Source organism: Scyliorhinus canicula, chromosome 7 (assembly GCF_902713615.1).
Source record: "Scyliorhinus canicula chromosome 7, sScyCan1.1, whole genome shotgun sequence".
NCBI classification, from domain to species: Eukaryota; Metazoa; Chordata; class Chondrichthyes; order Carcharhiniformes; family Scyliorhinidae; genus Scyliorhinus; species Scyliorhinus canicula.
In genome coordinates this window covers 160,918,941-160,939,262 of record NC_052152.1, presented here as the reverse complement: position 1 = coordinate 160,939,262, position 20,322 = coordinate 160,918,941, and the positions used below count along the sequence as shown (strand labels likewise).

Genomic DNA, 20,322 nt, shown 5'->3' with positions numbered 1-20,322 from the left:
ACCTTTTGCACAGCACCAGGATGTTTTTCTATATGAAACAGTAGTACATATATAATTCATCAGTATTGCCACCGTTGATGCGTCACAAAAATACTCTATTGGTCAACGTTTCAGAAGGCAGTGGGAGATGGGGAAACGATTATTTGCAGCTGGTGACTGCTTTGTGGTCTGAGTTATTCAATTAAAGAAAAATCATCCTTTGTTCAGCCATGAAAATATGCATCAATTTCAGGCAAATATCTAAAATACGCGAGGTGCTAAAAACATGAGCTCTGATGTAAAGTCCTTCCTGTTTATTTCCTTTGTTCCCATTTCTTTTATTTTTCTTACGTTTGGTTGGAATGTGTCTTTAAGCAGAAGACCCAAGCTAAATCAGCCTGCCAGTCAGGATTTGTGTTTCCAGGTTTTATATTTTGGAGAGGAGAAACAGACTAGTTGGCACTTAGGAACCAGTTTTGGGAGAAGTTGATTCGATTGCTTAGCTGGCAACCTGTGAGTTGGTGAGGGACAATGTTCTATCTGACAACAGTCAGTGATTGACTCCTGTCTGATGCTTTCTGAGAGAACTGGGCAGAAGTGTTTAGACCTTGGAAGGAGAAGGAACACACTATCTATCTTTCTCGCTCTTGCTGAAAGATTGGTTTTATTATTCTAAGACCAGTGAGTGCCTGGCACATATTTACTGTAAACTTGAAATGATCCTGAATCCACAGAAAAAGTAGACAACCTTGCCAGAAGCCTCTAGAACCTTCAAGGAAGATGAGCAATGTTTTCTCCCACTTTCTGCTGCTGGTTGGTCTGTTGTCTGAGTCTGCAGTGAAGATCATTACAAGCTTAAAAGAAAGTACCCAACTGAAGGCCTAACCTTCAGAAAGGAACAAACTGGAAGGAATCCATCTGCATTAAATACCCTTTATCCTTTTACTTTATTAATATTTTCATTAACTTTTAATCCCCCTTATCATTTCTGGGTGGTTTGTCTTTGTGTATTGTAGATAGGAAAGGGGGGTGGGAAGAGATATTAGATAGTCAGTTACATTGTCCTGTCAACTTAATTATAATTACTGTTAATAATAAAAGATTACTTGTGTTCAAATTTCACAAACCTAGTGACTGTAATCAATTTAACTGAACCAAAGCCCAAGGGTAATAATATAAAAATCTAATTTCACCTGTTTGTGACTCCAGGTCAAGTGGGGCTGGAATTGATCACAGGTTAGCCCAGAGTGGCATAACAATGACAAGGACAACATTCCTTCTTGTGGCCTTTAGCTGCATGAACTTGCGAAAGACAGACTAAACAGGCTAAAGGGGCTGGTTTAGCTCACTCGGCTAAATCACTGGCTTTTAAAGCACACCAAGCAGGCCAGCAGCACGGTTCGATTCCCGTACCAGCCTCCCCGGACATGCGCCGGAATGTGGCGACTAGGGGCTTTTCACAGTAACTTCATTGAAGTCTACTCGTGACAATAAGCGATTTTCATTTTTTTTCATTTTCAAACTTTAGTACAGCTTAACTAAGTTGCCAGATTTAAGAAAAGTTGAATTGCTTATTGTACAGGTGACAACTTCTGATTCCATCTGTCCCAAATAGAAAGCTACCAAGATCGTAATTTCTGCAACTCAATATTTGCACTTTCCAATGGTAACCAACATGAATGCATCGATTATTGAACCTTTCATGGCTTTCAATAAAAATTTCAGCTCCAAATTTCCCAAGTCTTGGTGAATACTGCACGATGCAAGTTTTGGGCGGATTGAGGGAAGGATGGCAGTTGGAGTGGCATTCAATACTGAACTTCAAGGTTTGTCTCTTTCTATTATGCTGAGATTTTCTGGCAGGAGGTAAGATACTTCTTGAACAGCTACACTTACTGTGCTGTGCAAGGTGGCGAACATGGAATGACATTATCCACCATTAACCAAATGGCCCTGCCTCAAAGGGTTTAGCAAACTGCTGGTTAGAAATCTGCCAATTACACTTCCAACAACAGTGCAGCCCTTCCAAGATTTTCAGGCCCAATATATTTATGAACCTTTGTTCTGTCCACACACAGTTGAATACAGTTTGAAGATACTTCATTGGCTGTGAAGCACTTGGGATTGGGAATGTCGTAAGGTTATAAATTCAAATCCTCTCATCCTCGCAGGAGGCATCTAAATCGAGCAAGATTACATTGTATTCATTTGAAAATGCACAGGAAGTGTTTAACCAGAAAGTGTTTCATATGGATTGAATTAGTGACCTACAAACAAGTTTAAATATATTTTTTGTTTATAAATTTAGAGTTCCCAATTTTTTTTTCCCCCCAATTAGGAGGCAATTTAGCCTGGCCAATCCACCTACCCTGCACATCTTTGGGTTGTGGGGGTGAAAACCACACAGACACAGGGAGAATGTACAAACTCCACACGGACCGTAACCCGGGGCCGGGATCGAACCTGGGTCCTCAAACCCATAGGTATCAGTGCTAACCACTGTACCACCCTAATAAATTTAGATATAATGCATTATTGTATCAAACCCAACCAACCTGTTCCAGAGATCATCATCTTCACCTCCCCAACCCCAAAATGCATTTGGGAATCCATTAATTTTTCTAAACTGTTCCACTGTCAATCCACTCACTCCACCAAAAAATTCATTGTAAGGAAGCCTGTGGAAAAAAAAGACAGAACTATAATATGGAATTTAAAATTCCTTTTTAAATTTTCACTATTTGCTTGCAATTGAAAATAAGATGAGCGGAGTCTGTGTAGTTGCAGTAATGCAGAAAACAATGATAGGATCAGGGTGTATACTCCACGTTCGGCAGGGTGTGTACTCCACATTGAGAATACTAATTCAGGGATGTGTCAGAGCAATTAATGAGAGAGAGAGAGAGAGAGAGAGAGTCACTACTAACTTTTTATGGCCTGACCTTACACAGAAGTGTAAACATGGTTATCTGAACAAGTCACTTGCTTACAGAGCTGTCTGAAGAATGGTCCACATTCTGGAACTTCAAAGAAAAAGGAAACACGAGAAAGATGCCATGAACTCGATTCAGATAAAGTTTTGCTGGAATTTGACACAAAGCTACACAATTCCTTCCATAATGGTATTTATTCCACTTCTATTTCTAGCTATGATTAATTGACCATAGATTAAGCAACAGGACGTACAAGTACATGTATTTATCCAACTTGGCCGCAAAGTGCCTTGGCATCTGCCCACAGCCATAGTAGTTGCGATCATTTTCTGGTATGTGATCAACGTCGTGAAAGATTATGCAATCCCAGTCCATGTCTTTCAAAGCCTCCAGAAATCCAACATTGAACAGCATTGCACGGTTAAATGGGTGGAACCCAGCCTGATAAAGAGAGAAAATAATTAACTTCTCTGGCAATGTAAAATAAATTGTAAGCAACATAACTTTTCTTATTTAAATAGCCACGAGTGGGGAAGGATTATTTTGTGCGTTACTGCAACAAAATTGTAACTCGTGTATAAAATTGTTCACAAGTTTGCTACACCTCTTTCACAAAGAAAAACTGGACTATCTTGACAAATTCTACTCAAGATTTCAAACTTTTCGACACCGTGTACATCTCACCATTAGAATAAGGATGTTGTGTACACAGTGTAGTATTAAAAATCTAAATAGTGTGACAGGAAAAAGTTACTGATTATTATTGATAAGGAAGTGCACAAAATATGGAGGAAGGTCCAAAAAAAAATCAGCAAGGTGCAAAAGAAAGACTTGCATTTATCAAGCACTTTTCATGACTATTGGAAGGAAAGTGCTTTACAGCTGTCCAATCTAATCTAATTACGGTCATAATGCAGAAAACATAGCAGCCAAATTTCACACAGCAAACTCCACAGCAATCGATTGAGGGGGAAATATTAGCCAGACCATCAGGGATAACTCCTATGCTCTGAATAATGCCATGGGGTCTCTACATCCACTCTGCAGGCATATCAGGGCTGGGTTTAATTTATCAACCAAAAAGACACCACTGAAGAGGAAGTGAGCCATTACACATATGGCCATAACTTCCTGGTTCCCTGATGTCACATTTTGGGGGTACCCCAATGATGCGCTGGGGGACCTCGAGGAAGTTTCCATGCAAGGGTTTACCTGTCAATTGCCCAGAATTGCTAACTTCCATGGACAATTGCGCTGGGTTGGGAACAAGTCAATAGAAGTGATTTAAATTGCTAACTTCGGATGGTTGTGCCCGTTTTGCTCTCATGGTTAATCTTAAAGAGTTAGAAGTGAAAAACAAAATTCTAATTTCAGAGTAATTAACCCAGATTGAGCCTTGCAGCATCCCGTGTTCTCTCAGGTCTGGTCCATAGAAAAGGGGCATTTTCTTCCCTGCGCCCCATTAACTCTTTGCCGATGCAGCTAGGGGTGCACTCTGCTGCTCCTGTCTCACCCTAGCCTGAATGAGGAAGGCTGGGCAAGACAGGAACTTTGCAATTGCAGCAAGGGCAAGTTCATCCAGATTGACAATCCACCGGAGATTGTCACTCTGAGGATGTTAAGGGCCACAGGGTATGTTTTTTTCAATTGATGTTACAAGGCTTGATCTTATCCACAGCAACCTAAAGTACAGTGATTACAAAGCAACTTTTATTCTTTTATTTTGTTCCATTACAGAATTTTTTATGTTTATTCACAATTTAAGTTTCCTAAATGTAATATCTTCTTTTCCTTTGAACTTAGATGAGCAATAAATGGCCTAGTCTGCGACGCGCACATCCCATTTAAAAAAAAAGAATAAAAACTTAGTCCTTCCATGCATGCACACATGGATCAGTCATGCATGCACATGGACTCTGAGCAGTCAACTGGAGAGAACGCATGATGTGGGCCTCCAAAGCATGCTAACCTGCTGAGCCTGAAGCCTGCTCCAGCTGGGTTCATGCTCTGGTGGTGGTCTGCCAAGGGGTTGGAGTGTGAGAAGTACTCTGTGCAGCACAAGGGCTTCTTTCTCCCAGTGTGCAGCTTCCACAAAGTATTAACTCGATTATGTGCTTCCCACAGGCTGGAAAAGTAGTAAGTTATTCTTGCCTGTGTAGACGCATTGGTCAGTCAGGCGAGTTAAGGGAAAGACTAATTGCAGCACGTGCAGAGGACAGCCCGGAACAATAGCTGCACCCAGATCCTGGATTTTAAATGAAAGTTTCTATCTCAAAGGTGGCCTTTGTCCCTTCATTCTGAAATTTAAAATATTTCCTGAGCGAAAGGAAAAAATAAATCTCTAAAGTGACTAGTCGACTATGATAACATCTCACCGTCACGTAGGACTGCAGGTTCACTTTGTGCCTATCATCACTATTCTCTCAATTCATAAAGCAATACTAGACCTGGTGTTGTGCAACGAGATAGGATTAATTAATGATCTCAAATAAATGCACCCCTCCTAAGGAGCAGCCACCATAAGTTTGAGAGATGGGGCGGGTCCAAGACTAGTATATTAAACTTAAATAAGGGAAATTATGAGGGAATTAAAGCACAGCTAGCTAAAGCGAATTGGCAAATTAGTTTGAGGGAAAGGTCAACAGATATGCTGTGATGCACATTTAAGGGGATATTTCAAAATACAGAATCAATACATTCCAACATTCTAACGAGAAATAAAAATTTCAAGGGGAGAGCCCAACATCCACAGTCAACTGAAGATAGAATCAAACTTAAAGAAAAAGCATGTAATTGCATAAAAGTGGATGGCGAGTGAGAAGATTGGTCACAACATAAAATACAGCGAAAAAAACCAAAAGATTAATAAAGACATAAAAGTTAAGAGTATGAGATAAAGCTAGATAGAAATGTCAAAGATAGCAAGAGTTTCTATACTTATTTGAAAAAGTAAAGGGTCATTTGAAAAAGTAAAGGGTAATAAAGAGAACACAAGTGAGCGAGTAATAAAATTATTTTTTATTTTTTTATTTAAAAATTTAGATTACCCAATTATTTTTTCCAATTAAGGGGCAATTTAGCGTGGCCAATTCACCTACTCTGCACATTTTTGGGTAGTGGGGGCGAAACCCATGCAGACACGGGGAGAATGTGCAAACTCCACACGGACAGTGACCCAGAGCCGGGATCAAACCTGGGACCTCAGCGCCGTGAGGCAGCTGTGCTAACCACTAGGCCACCGTGCTGCCCTGAGCGAGTAATAAAATGAGTGTTGGTCCTATTGAAACTAAGTCTGGGGAATTAATAAAATTAGGAGAACAGCAGATTAATTGAAGGTATTTTGCATCAGTCTTCACCATAGAGGATACAAGTAACTTCCCAGGATTAGCTGTACATCAGGAAATGGACGAGAGCGAGGAACTCACTATCATCAGGGAAGTGACACTGAGAAAACCTTTGGAGCTGTGAGCTGACAGTTCCCTTGGTCCTGATGAACTTCATCCTAGGGTCTTAAAATAGGTGGCTAGAGATAGTAGATGCATTGTTTTACTTTTCTGGAGAATTACAGAGGTTCTGGAGAATACCGGGTCAGGCCCACTAATGACATGCAAATGGTGTTTACAGTACGTGCAGCAAATCACGTTCATATGTTTTGGTCCTGTCCAAAGCTGGAGGGTTACTGGAAGGAGGTATTTAGGGTAATCTCTAAAGTGTTGCACGTGAAACTCGGGAGGCCACATTCGGGGTGTCAGACCAGCCGGGGTTGGAAACAGGTGCAGAGGCAGACATTGTAGCCTTCGCCTTGTTGATCACCCGAAGGCGGATCCTGTTGGAATGGAGAGCAACCTCCCCACCCTCTGTTCTTGAGTGGCGAAGGGACCTGTTGGAATTCTGGACTTCTGAGAAGGTTAAGTTTGAACTGAGGGGAAGGATGGAGGGGTTCTACAATTTATGTGCGTTATTCACTGTGCACTTTCAAGAATTGGATAACATCGAACATTAGTGGGGGGGGGGGACCGTATGTGTCAATGGTGACTATGGGCGATTCCTGATTCCTTGTTGTTATTGGTTTATGTTAACATATGGGCAGTTGTTTACGGGTTGGTGGGAGGATGGGATTGGTGTTGTTGATATGGGAATTGACATTATATTCATTACTGCTTATTATTTATTGTTGGTGGGTGCAGATTTGGGAAAAAAAATGTGAAAAAGGAGAATAAAAATATTTTGTAAAAACGAGGCTGGCATGCAAATACATCAAGTAATTGGGGACGCTAATTGAATTTCATTATTTATTACAAGGGGAATTGAATACAAGAGGAGGGAGGTTATTCTTCAGTTGTACAGGACTTTGGTGAGACCATATCTGGAGTACTGTGTACAGCATTGGTCGCCTTATTTAAAGAAGAATGCAAATACGCTGGAACCAATTCAGAGAAGGCTCATTCAACTCATATCTGGAATGTGTGGGTTGTCTTATGAGAAAAGGTTGGACAGGTTAGGCTTGCATACATGGAATTTACAAGAGCAAGAGGTGGCCTGATCGAAACATATGGCCCTGAAGGGGAATGTTGTTGTGGAGATAATGTTTCCTCTTGTGGGAGAATCTCACACTAGGGGCCATTGTTCAATAATAAGAGATCAACCATTTAGGACAGATGGAGAGAATTATTTCCATCTCAAGAGGGCTGATAGTCTCGAGAAGTCTCTTCCTTAAAAGATGATGGATGAAATGTCATTTAATATTTTTAAGACAGAGGTAGAGAGATTCTTGATAAGTGAAGGGGTGAAAGGTTATTAAGGTGGGAATGTGGAGTTGAGGTTACAATCCAATCAGCCACAATCTTATTGAATGATGGAGCAGGATTGAAAAGCCGAGTGACCTATTCCTGCTCCTAACTTGTATGGTTATATTTGCATGTACCTCAGCCATATGTAAAACTGCAGCACGATTCTGAACTCACCGATCTGAATGACTGCATCAAATTGCACACTGCAGAGATCTTGAATTACTCTACAGCAAACAGGATCAAAGACGATTCCAGACAAACTATAGGGTGTGGCTTGTCCTCCAAAATGAATCAGAAATCTGGTCCAACCCAGTAGCGTTGCAAATGAACACAGCCTTCATTTACAGATTCAATCACTCTGGTGTTGTTACACCCAGTTTGTTACACAACTGTCTTCTTTACTTTTCACATCAAAACAATTATTCAGTTTGGAATTTGCCACTTTATTAATGTGCAACGTTCCTACCTCAAACATTAAGGTTGGGTCCTTATTTCCTGCCATGAGATTTTCTACAAAGGTTTGATTCTATTCTCAATTTTTGCATTTCAGCTAAGTGAATAAATTATATATTATATTTGTTCCACTGGTTCTTATTTAATATTTAAATAACCCTTTAGGTTAAAAAAAAGTCTGATCCTTAATAGTTGGGGAGCAATTTCTACCACCAGTGGACAGTCGAGAATGGCTTGGATAGGATGGACGTAGGGAAGTTGTTTCCATTAGCAGGGGAGACTAGGACGCGGGGGCACAGCCTTAAAATAAAAGAGAGTCACTTTAGAACAGAGATGAGGAGAAATTTCTTCAGCCAGAGAGTGGTAGGTCTGTGGAATTCATTGCCACAGAGGGCGGTGGAGGCCGGGACATTGAGTGTCTTTAAGACAGAAATTGATAAATTCTTGATTTCTCGAGGAATTAAGGGCTATGGGGAGAGAGCGGGTAAATGGAGTTGAAATCAACCATGATTGAATGGTGGAGTGGACTCGATGGGCCGAATGGCCTTACTTCCACTCCTATGTCTTATGGTCTTATGGTCTTATGGAGAACCAGGGGGTGAAGATTTAAGGTAATGGGTAAAAGAACCAAAAGCGACATGAGAAAAATTTCTTCCCATACCAAGTGATTAGGGAACGGAATGCACTGCCTGAGAGTGTGATGGAGGCAGATTCAATCAAGGCATTCAAGAGGGAATCAGCTGCTTATCCGAAAAGAAACAATCTGAAGGGTTAAGAGGAGAAGGCTGGAGAATGCCATTAGGGGAAATGGCTCATTTTGAAAGTTGGTGCAGATACGATGGGCCAAATTATCTCCTTCTGTACTGTAACAATTCTGAGAGTCTGTGATTGACACTTTTGGCGATGATCCTCATTTTGATTGTTCCGATCACAAATTCACCAGTGAGTGAAAATAGTATTCCCAATAAATTGCGAACACTTGCCTCATTTCTAATTAATATAATCCTTGCTCTATCCTCTTGTGTACAATTAACGCCTCTCGTCTCTTCTACAGATATAATGAACACACTCTCTAAAGACATGGACATCTTTTCAAAAGTAATGCTAAAAAATTGAATACGGTATTCCAACTGCATCCAATTTTTTCTCCACATTGGTTTATCACCACTTGAATTTGGTTCTTTCTGCCATGATCTATAGGATGTACAATCCAGATATTGCCCCTAAGATTTGTTTAACTGTACCCTCAAATCTCCTGCTTCTTCAAATGCTTTACCAAACCTTTTGCTCGAAATATACATCACTTCTCAATTCTCTACATTATATTTCATCTGATACCTAGCTATCACCCTGTTCACAACCACCTAGTCATTTACACTTCTGTTCAGACAACCAAACGGACCATTTTTGTGTCATCTTTAAATTTTGACTTTATGCTGTCATAACCAAGTTCAGCTCATTGTTCATAATATGCATGGAAATAATAAGACAACTGTTAGTCACGTCCACAAGAGTTGGATGGTTCAAAATGTTTAATAAAGTAAGCTGAAAACAATATTTGAATGCAGAATTATCAGCAATCAAACAGTTGGCATGAAGCCTATTCAGTGCTGATTGTACAAGGTCTATGTGAATGGACAAAATAACACTTCCTTAATTTCATCGTTTATGCTCTTGTTTTAAAGAGATTATTTGAGGGATTCAAACTTCAAGCTGGTATAGAGAGTGTCACTACACTGGAAACTATCTTAACTTTCCTGATAAACAATATGGAAACAAAATAAGCTAATATTTTACTCATGAATTTTGCATAGTAGCAAGGTACCCTGGAATGTGACAAGCAACTAGGGAATGGGCAATAAATGCTGGCCTAGCTAGCATCGTCCACATCTCAAAAATGAATATCTTTTTAAAATGTTTAGTGGGTCTCAACTTAAGCCAAATAAGTTCTGATGTAGCCAAGAATTTTCAATACATTTGCAAAAACTATACCCAATGAAAGCTTTTCAAAATTAGGTGAGGGTACCTTGCGCCTAGATACTGTTCAGTGTCCAATTAAAGACATCAATTTATTTACAGTTAATTTTCTTTATTTTACAAACAACTCTATTCATTCATGAGCCTCAACATCAAGGGATAGTGGGCAATTTGACAAAAGGTCACAGGAAAGACAGTTCCCATCTTCACCTGACATCCACACATGCTCAAACTTTAAATAAACTTCTGGATGAATGTTGGCTGTACAAAGAGCCTGTAATTTACTGTTGTAAAAGTAGTGATAGCTACAATCCTGATGTGATGGAAAGTGCAGGTGCACAGTTTGCGCGACTAGAAGGCAGATGTTTTGCAGCACTGGATAATGACCAATAGTAAGCAACTTCTAAATTACAGCTTCATGTTGAAAACGTGCAGCTTAAAACAGATGTGATTTTTGTTGCTCACCTGTTCAATGACATAGAAAGCAAACTGTAAGCGTTGGTGCTGCAGCATTGGAATCAGATGCCTCAACAGGATTGGCAGGTGCTCATGGCGATTGCGGAATGGGATCAAAATTGCGACCTGAAATGTTACAGCTCAAATAAAGTTATTTGCAATGACAGATGGTTAATTTGATAGCAAATTAGTGCAATTCTGGAGACTCCTTCAAAAAGTTCAAACATTCTGGTAATTAATTATTGCCAGTTCTGCAAAACATCAGACAGGCTGAGTGTTTCCAGCATCATACATTCCAGGAGGTGGCCACCCCACAGGCAGACAAGGGGTTCAGGATAGTTGATGGGTGGCCATTAGGAATAGTGGGGGGAAAAAAAAAGGCTGAAAATGCAGGAGTATTTAGGCTGTGTTCCACCCTCAAACCAGCACTCAGCATTTTAGATGACTCGCAGTGATGACACTTGAAGGAGCACAATTCAGACTATGGCACCAATGGGCAAGATACTGCACAGTAGGGAAACAGCAAGGTGTAGAAATGCAGTCATCGTAGGAGAATCCATAGTTGCAGGGACAGACAGGCATTCCCTGGAACTGTCATGGTGAGTCCGATATGGCGTGTTGCCTCACTGGTGCCAAAGTGAAGGACATCACAGTGAGTTTGCAGAATATTCTGCGGGGGGGGGGGGGGGGGGGAGAAGTTAAGTTGTGGCACACACAGGTGGCAGACATTGATGTCCTGCAATCAAACTTCAAGGAACAAGTGAGGAAGTTGTAGTTTCTTTGATCTACTCCCAATATCACATACTAGCAAGAGTCGATACTGGAAAATAGGAAAGGTCAATGTGCTATTTCCAACATGGTGCATGAGGGGGGACTTCAAAAGGGAACTTGGGGCGGTGAGACCAGTTCTGGGGCAGGAGGTACCTCTTCAAAAAAAAAAAAAGGGACAGGTTGCACCTCAACTGGACAGGGGAATAATATCCACGTGGGGGGGTTCGTTTGTGCGGTGGGGGAGGGTTCAAAACTAAACTGGTAGGGGGAGGTGGACAGCAGTATTTGGAATTTTTAAAAATACAAAAGATGCATAAAAGGAGTGCATGTTGGATACTAGAGATGGACATGGTACCACATTAGATAGATAGGAACAAACTAAGAAAGGGTACAAGGAAAACAAAGATAGGTTTAGAATAAGTGGTGAATATAACTAATGAGCTACAAGCACATATAGCTATGCGCAAACACGATGTAGTGGCAATAATTGAAATGTGGCTGCAAAATGGCAAGGACTGGGTGTTTAATATTTAAATGATAATGTAGTGTGGTGGACTGGTAGCACTGAGTAGGGGAGTCACTGTTGTGTTGTAAAGGGGATGTCCAGGGCACAGGAAATAGTTCCTTTTGTTACAGAAGCAAAAGAAGGAATGATCATGCACCTAGGGGTATTTTATACATGGTCAATAGGGCAGCATGGTAGCACAAGTGGATAGCACTGTGGCTTCACAGCACCAGGGTCCTAGGTTCAATTCCCCGCTGGGTCACTGTCTGTGCAGAGTCTGCACGTTCTCCCCGTGTGTGCGTGGGTTTCCTCCGGGTGTTCCGGTTTCCTCCCACAGTCCAAAGATGTGCAGGTTAGGTGGATGGGCCATGCTAAATTGCCCTTAGTGACTAAAAGGTTAGGAGGGGTTATTGTGTTATGGGGATAGGGTGGAAGTGAGGGTTTAAGTGGGCCAGTGCAGACCTGATGGGCTGAATGGCCTCCTTCTGCACTGTATGCTCAATAGTTATAGAAAAATAGATGAGCAAATCTGCAGGGAAATCAGAGATGCACAAGAACTACAGAGCAGTGATATTGGGAGAATTTTAGTTAGCAAAATATCGATTGCAATAATGCTGGAACGAAGAGAAAGGAAAGGAAAGGGATGAGTTTCTGGATGTGTTCAGAAGAATTTCCTTTGGCCAGTATGTTCTTGTTCTAACCAAGGGTGTCAGATTTCTAGATTTGATGCTGGTAAAAGAAGAGGCCTAGTTGCCGGTGGGGGAAAAACGACCACCTATCAAAAGGTTTACATTAGCAATGTAAAAGCGTAACGCACAATCTAAAGTCGATTTCGCAATTGGAAGAGAGCCAAATTCATTGAGATAAGAGGGAATCTAGCTGTGGTGAAATGGATCCCAAGACTGACAGAAAAAAAACGGTCATGGGCCAATTTTGTGATATCGGAGACGCTTCAGGTACAGACTAAATACATTCCAAGAGAGAATAGTAGGGACAAGTCTGGGCTCAAAGGGTGTTGAGGGAGATAGAAAATATGAAGAACCAAATTTTAAAAAGAGGGTGCGTTATTCTTATCATCAGGTGAATTGTCAAGCCAAGAACCTAGCCAAATACAATAAGTTGAAAGGGGCATTGAAGAGGATATACGACTGACAAAGAGAGAATATGAAAGTAGAATAGCAATCAAAGTAAAAAAGGAACCTCATAAATATACCAGCAATAAAAAGGGACAAAGGGGTCAATACATATTTAAAAGAGGTCCAGGACACAGCTAGGATACTTGGGAATGGTGTTTACTGAGGAAGGGGTGCTAAAATAAACAGCAGAAATGGAGAGGGTAGAGCTAATGGATGGGTGAAAATGGATAGGCAGCATCTACTGCAAAGACTGGCAATGCTTAAAGCAGATAAGTTACCTGGTCCAGATGGCTTGGAATAGAGGGTTCAATGTCAGCGTGGACAAAAAAATTGGTTTAAGGACAGAAAACAGTGAGGCATGGTAAGCAGTTGTTTTTCAGACTGATCTAAAAATTTGTAGGGCTACAGAGATAAAAAAAGAGTGGGGAATGGGACTGACAAGATCGCTCTACAGAGAGTTGGCATGGACTCAATGGGCAAAATGGCTTCCTTCTGTGCTGCAATGTCTCCATGACTATGCTCTTTTTGGCACAAAAATGTGTTAGTTCCCCAAGTGGAACTTTTCCAATGAGTGAGCACAATGTCTACTATATGAAACAATGCTAGACACATTCTGAATTTATCAATGCACAGGTGCTTGGCAGTCAATATTGTAGAACTCATCTTTTACACTGCTAACACAACATTAAACAATATTCTTGTACATCAGAACAGGGCACGGTTTATATTAAAAAGATGATTAAATGTTGATCTGCTAGACTTTAGTTCAATAAAATCCCATTGTTGAGAAAGATAGAAATATGAGAGGTCGTAAAGAAACCAAAAGGTTAAATTTCAGGAGTGAGTTTTTTTTTAAAAATACACTCCTTCAAGTTATTCATTCGAGGGGTAAAATAAATCTTTTCAAAATTAACTGCTAAAGTAAATAAACCTAGGATTTATTTTTAAAGTTACATTTCACAAATGAATGAAACAGCGAAAATTCCAATTTATATTTGCCTAGAATAATATGGAATATGCGTGTTTGATTTATTCTGTCAATACCACAGATATTAAAATCAACCATCACGCAAATGGACAGAGTGCTCATGCATATAATGTGGGCACTGAATTGTTTATGCGGAACAGCTCCAACACCAAACAAATAAGTGCAGCAAGCCATGACCACTAATTTTACTAATTAAAAAAAAAGGGTCAATGAATTGAGCGTGGCTAATTTGGGGAAAGTAGAAATGCCAGTGAAGTTTTTGAAGTCTAATCTTTTATTGTTGGCTCTTGTGCACCAAGGGTTAAGCACAAGAATTAGTGGGGAAGCTGCATAAACGTAACAGAACAACACAGGATTAGCCAAGGGAAAAAAAACACTAGGACTATCACTTCATACACAATAGGGATTTTCCTCTGTTTGCAAGGTTCAATGAAGACATATGTGAGCAAGACTGCACGAATGGGAGGATCCATCTATTTTTACGAAATGAGCTCAAGAAAAAAAATAAATCTAAAAAGATACGCAACATTTAAATTTCATTTTTCAAAAGCTCGTCCCATTCCCAGTGATCTTGCCCATTAGGAGTCACTGCTTTCAGAACATGCCTTGTACAGGTGCTGCTATCTCTCTGGGTGATAGCTCTCTCTTACGTGAAAGTCATCGTACTGATCTCCAAATTCAATTCTCTGCAAACACAGGCAAGCACTTGCCAAATGTGATTACTGGACTGGAATTAGGAGCAAGAATTCAGGCAATTGCATGCAAAAAATATACTAGCATCATAATGTTTAGCAGCAGGTTTCATGTTTGATTTCCCGATTGAAATATAGGTCAACTCCAAGCCAATTATTAAGGATACCATTTTGCAGCTCAATATCATTACACTTGTATGGAATAAATGTTGGATTCAAATTTAAAAGATGGCTGTTACACAAAGCATGCTTCAGAATGTCCAGGGACTTCAAAATCAACAATTTATTTTACAATTACATGATCACCTGCATCTCAAAACACACCAGTGCTGTAATATCATTCAATTCACACGATAAATTATTGGTATGCAAATGTGTCTACTCATAAATTGGTTTTGCACTTTAATCATTGCTAAAATAGATTAGTGCTGCAATGTAGCATTATTTATACTTCTCTTTTAAATCTTGAGGCTCACAAGTCAAGCTGTGAGAATCCAAGCTCAGATATTTCAAACATATTATAAAGTCAGAAGAAAGTATCTTTGTTTCATAACCATGCACCAATTTTATTACCTTCCAACGAGGCATACAATCTCTTGGCTTCCAGTGGCCACCAATCTGGATATAAGTATCCTTAGCAAATAATTCCTGGATCTCTTCCAATGAAATTTCAGTCATGTTTACATCGATTGGACCCTCTGTTTGGGAACATTAGAAAGGAAAGGTGAAGCCGCTCCAACTGTGGTCACCAGTTTATGTTGACTTCTAGAACCAATGGCATACCACTACCCAAGGACACAGCTACAAGCCCAAAAGCTTTGCATCTACTAGGCGCAAGAATTGTGTACTCCCAAAATGTGTAAACCCATGGCTCAGCACATTCCTCACTCCACCATTATCCATTCGCTGGAAAATTGCTCAGCATATATCCTGCTCGTTAAGGCAAGACGAATCAAACTCAAGCAATTACCATCAAGTTCCTCCCGGTTATCAATGAAATGAGTAAAAGAATCAACAACAGTGCCATCAAGTGACATCTCAGTATTTAGTTCACAGACCCTCCATTTCAGTTCTTCCAGAAACACTGGGCTTCAGGTCTCACCAGACCTTTAAATAAAGAATGGATACACGGACCGATTACAAAAACGATGCAAGAGCAACTGAATTTGACACCAGAGGCAACATGGGAACAAGGAGCCTGAGCAACGTGGAGATCAATGGGAGATCACAGTGGTAGTCTGCTCGTGACTGCAGTCACACGTTACACAAAAAAGGATGGTTGAGGTCATCAGAGTCATTGCAGCAGGAGTTCTTGAGGAGTATTCTTGGACCAAACATCTTCAGCTGCATCATCACTACCTTGCCCACTATTATATCAGAAAAAGTGCTGCAGTTCAATGACTATATTACAGTATGCATACACCATTCAGAACTCCTTCCATAGTTAACTAATGCATGTCAGCCTACAGCAGGAGCGTCCAAATTTGGGACACAATTGACAACCAACATTCGCGCCACACATGGGCCAGGAAATGACCATCTCCAACAAAGGGAAATAATCACCACTTGTCAGCCTTCAGCACTGCCAGGATCTCCCATCAATGTGTAGCTTAACTGGACCAACCACACTAACAACAGAACAAGAATGGGGCAAGAGAGAGCATAGTCTGCAATGAATGGCACGCATCCCACCCATTAAACCATTTACAAGATTCAACATAACCAACTGGTCAATGTTACATTACGTTTTTGTGCAAGTGCAATTATATTAAAACTTATGAAGCATGACCCCATTTATGAATGAGTTGTCCACTTGATTGGCACCCCTGCATTCAATATCCACCCCCTCGCACAGTGCTGACGGAATTATCTAAAGGATCTATTACAGTTAGACATTAACACCACCTGTCTATCCTGTGACCTCGACCATAAATAAATGGCAATAGCAGAAAGGCCACTGGAACTCCAAGTTCCTCTCCAAGTCTATCACCTTCCACATTTGGACATAGGCCACCAGTCGCAAATTGTTGCCAAGTCAAAATCCTCACATACAATACCCAATAATGGAACACTATTACCATGTCTGTAGTTGTTAAAGAAGGCTTCCCAACGTCTCTGAGACAATAGGAATAGCCAATAAATGTTTTGGCAGTGTCATCTGTACATTTGGTAATGATGCAAGACAAATGGATTTCTAACATTTTTATGTTAAACCAATTTTCAGATCTGCGCGAATCCAGATTTACCAAAACTAACTTCAAATAAATTATGATCAATTGGGATTCTATTCACTTGCACTGGAAACTTTTTTGTGCCGCACTGGTGTTTAAATTTGGTACAAAAATGATAACATTATTAATATTCGACTGCTCTGCATCCAGAAAGACCAAATATGCAATTACATAATACGAAAACAGAAAACACTGGACAAACTCAGCAGGTCTGACAGCTTCTGTGGAGAGAGAATGAACAGAGTTAAAGTTTTGAGTCTGTATGGCTCTTCTTCAGAGTTAAAGAGAGGGAGAAATGGTGATTTTATACTCAAAGAGAGGCTAGAGCAGAGTAGGAGGTCAGTGGGAGGTGGGACTGTGGAGAATTTGCAAGTTATGAGACCGAGGAAATGTTAGGCGGGATTCTCTCAGCCGGGGGCCAGGCAATACCCACGACCGGTGTGAATCGCGCCATGCTGCCCCGACGCCAGCACGGGATTCTCCGCAGAGTGGAGAATCGGCGCCATTGTGCCGGCGTGGCTGGCGCGGCACTCGTCAGGGGCCGCTCTACGTAGCCGGCCAGCCGATTCTCGGCCTGGAATGGGCCAAGAGGCCGTCGTAAAAACGCCGAGTCCCACCGGCACACTGGCCTCCTGTAGAGGTCAGAATTGCTGATCCTGAGGCCGTGTTGACGCCGTTGAGAAACGGTGTCAATATTTAGCCCCTCAGGATCACAGAATTCCGCCCATTATTGGCAGTGTCAAGGGCAATAAAAGATGCTAGTAGTGGCATAAAAGTAAGGTAGCCCTACATGTGAATGGGAGAAGAAAGGTCAATGCTCAGTGAAAGCAAAAACTAAAGAACAGGTGACAGATGGTCTAGTGGGGGGTACACTGGATATAAAAAGAGTCGAGATGGAAGAGAAAAAGTGTGTGCTCTAATGTTTGTCAGATTGAGTCCAGAATGCTGCAACATGCCTAATCGGAAGATGAGGTGTGGCTCCTCCGGCTTGCATTGGGCTTCACTGGAGCATTGCAGCAGGCCAAGGATGGATACATGGAACATAGAGTGTAGAAGGAGGCCATTCATCTCGTAGAGTCTGCACTGACCCACTTAAGCCCTCACTTCCACCCTGTCCCCATAACCCAATAACCCCTCCTAACCCTTTTTTGGTCACTAAGGGCAATTTATCATGGCCAATCCATCTAACCTGCATGTCTTTGGACTGTGGGAGGAAACCAGAGCACCGGGAGGAAACCCACGCAGACACAGGGAGAACGGGCAGACTCCGCACATACAGTGACCCAGCAGGGAATCGAACCTGGGACCCTGGTGCGGTGAAGACACAGTGCTATCCACTTGTGCTACCGTGCTGCCCTGTGGATATGGGAGAATTGAAATCACAATCCACAGGAAGGTTGGGTCATGGTTGGGGACTGAGCAAAGGTGTTCTGCAGGGTGATCATCTAATCTGCTCTTATTCTCTCCAATGTAGAGGAGATTGCATTGGGAACAGTGAATACAATAGACCAAATTGAAGGAGATGCAAGTGAAATGTTGCTTCACCTGAAAGGAGTGCTTGGGTCCTTGAACATTCGAGGGAGGGAGAGAAGGAGGTAAAGGGGAAGGTATTGCACCTTCTACAATTTAAAAGCACGATGCTGTAAGAGGGGGCTGAGGAGTGGGAGTGATGGAAGAGTGAACCTGGGTGTCACATAGGGAGTGGCCCCTGCGGAAAGCTGACAGGGGCCGAGAGGATAATATGTTTTGTGGTGGCATCATACTGGAGTCAGTGGAAATTGACAGAGGGTGAGCCTTTGAACGCAGAAGGGGTGGAAAGCGAGGAAAAGCAGTGCCCCATCATGATTCTGGGAGGGATGGGACGGGATGAGGTCAGGTTGCCGGAAATGGGTCAAATCTGGTTGAGTGCCCTTTCAGTCACAGGGTGGGTGAGGTAGAACCTCAGTTGGGGAAAAAGGTAGTCATGACAGAAGCTTTATTTTTGAAGGTGACATCTTCAGAACAGATGTGAAGGGGGAGGTGGAGAAACTGGGAGAATGGGCTGGAGTCCTGACAGGAAGTAAGTTGTGGGGAACTGTGGGTGTCGGTGGACTTATAATGAATATTCGTGGTTAGTCTATTATCGGAAACAGAGACAGAAAGGTCAACGAATGGAAAGGAAGTGATGGAAATGAAACATATGAAAAAGTGAGAGTGGGTGAACATCAGAAGCAAAATCAATAAAGTTTTCCAGGTCCACATCCACGTAGCAGCACCGATACACTCAGTGTAACAGAAAAAAAAAGTTGCGGGAGCATGCCAGAGTAGGACTGGAACAAGGAATGTTCCACATAACCCATAAAAAGGACAGGCATAACTGGGGCCCATGCGGGCTCCCATAGTCGCGTCTTTTATTTGTGGGAAGTGAGGAAAGTTAAAAGGAGAAATTTCAAGCAGAGAATTTTATTTTATTTTAGGTACTTCCATGACTTTGACTACTTTTTGACTGCATTCAAACAGCTGCAACATTGTATAAAGCAATCACCACATCCCCGGTTTAGATACACCCTTGGGCCTTTTGAGGTGCACTGTTTGTACATTTGTTGGACAATTTCCTTCTCCCACACTATCCTTCCACCTTAGTCTAGGTGTGCTTAGGCCTACCACAGCAACCCATTGCTACTTTAAGATGACTGGAAGCCACAATTAGACCTCTTCTGCATACTCTACGAGGTGAAACATTAATTTATCTGCTTAAAGGGGAATCCGATCTCAGAAAATTTAATATATCTTCCTTTACAAACAGAATGTAATGAACAGTTTGTCTTTTGGGTTTAATCTTACATTACATCCAATAGAGTGATCAATTCATATATTTCCATGGATTATATTCTATTAAGTGCTTGGGAATCCATGCTCAAATATTGTGGTACTTCTGTACTTGAGGAAAATCCAACAATGTTTTCGAATGGATAAAATAATTCTTACTTAGGTTGTTGGACACCTTTCAGTAGATTTACACTAACTTGATTTGTTCAAATACTCACTCATAGAAGGAAGTCTTTCAGGACACATGGTGTTTGCTTGGTAGGTAAAATCTTCAGGAAGAAATGTAGTGGTTTGTAGATAGGATTCACTATGGTTTAAATCATCTGGATAATCTGAAAAGAAAGTGGAGAGCCAGTAAACTTCAGAACTTTAGGCATGTCACAACTAAAACTGCATCACATGCATTAATAAATCAGGATTCCATGCAAGTACCAGCGTTATGTCAAATATAAAACATTTTACTTGCCATTCAAAAGTGCTCTAATTTCACAAAAGCAAGATATTGCAATCCATTAGACTTTAGGGGTTTGTACAGTCTTATAATCTACCCACTATATTTGTGCAAAGATTTACTGTGAGCAAATAGTGTTTCCCTACGTTATG

The 20,322-nt window shown here is 41.2% G+C and overlaps 1 protein-coding gene across 2 annotated transcripts in view; it reads right to left on the bottom strand.

Moving 5' to 3' along the window:
• Window positions 1–20,322, bottom strand: part of LOC119969489 (beta-1,4-galactosyltransferase 5-like) — a 121,453-nt gene that overhangs the window by 8,043 nt on the left and 93,088 nt on the right. For both annotated transcript variants that reach the window (XM_038803171.1, XM_038803172.1), the window contains exons 3-7: window positions 19,938–20,051; window positions 15,254–15,378; window positions 10,598–10,714; window positions 3,166–3,353; window positions 2,535–2,657 (exon numbers count right to left, since the gene is read on the bottom strand). In XM_038803171.1, coding sequence (XP_038659099.1) covers window positions 2,535–2,657; window positions 3,166–3,353; window positions 10,598–10,714; window positions 15,254–15,378; window positions 19,938–20,051 — 667 coding nt within the window. The remainder of the gene's footprint in view (window positions 1–2,534; window positions 2,658–3,165; window positions 3,354–10,597; window positions 10,715–15,253; window positions 15,379–19,937; window positions 20,052–20,322) is intronic.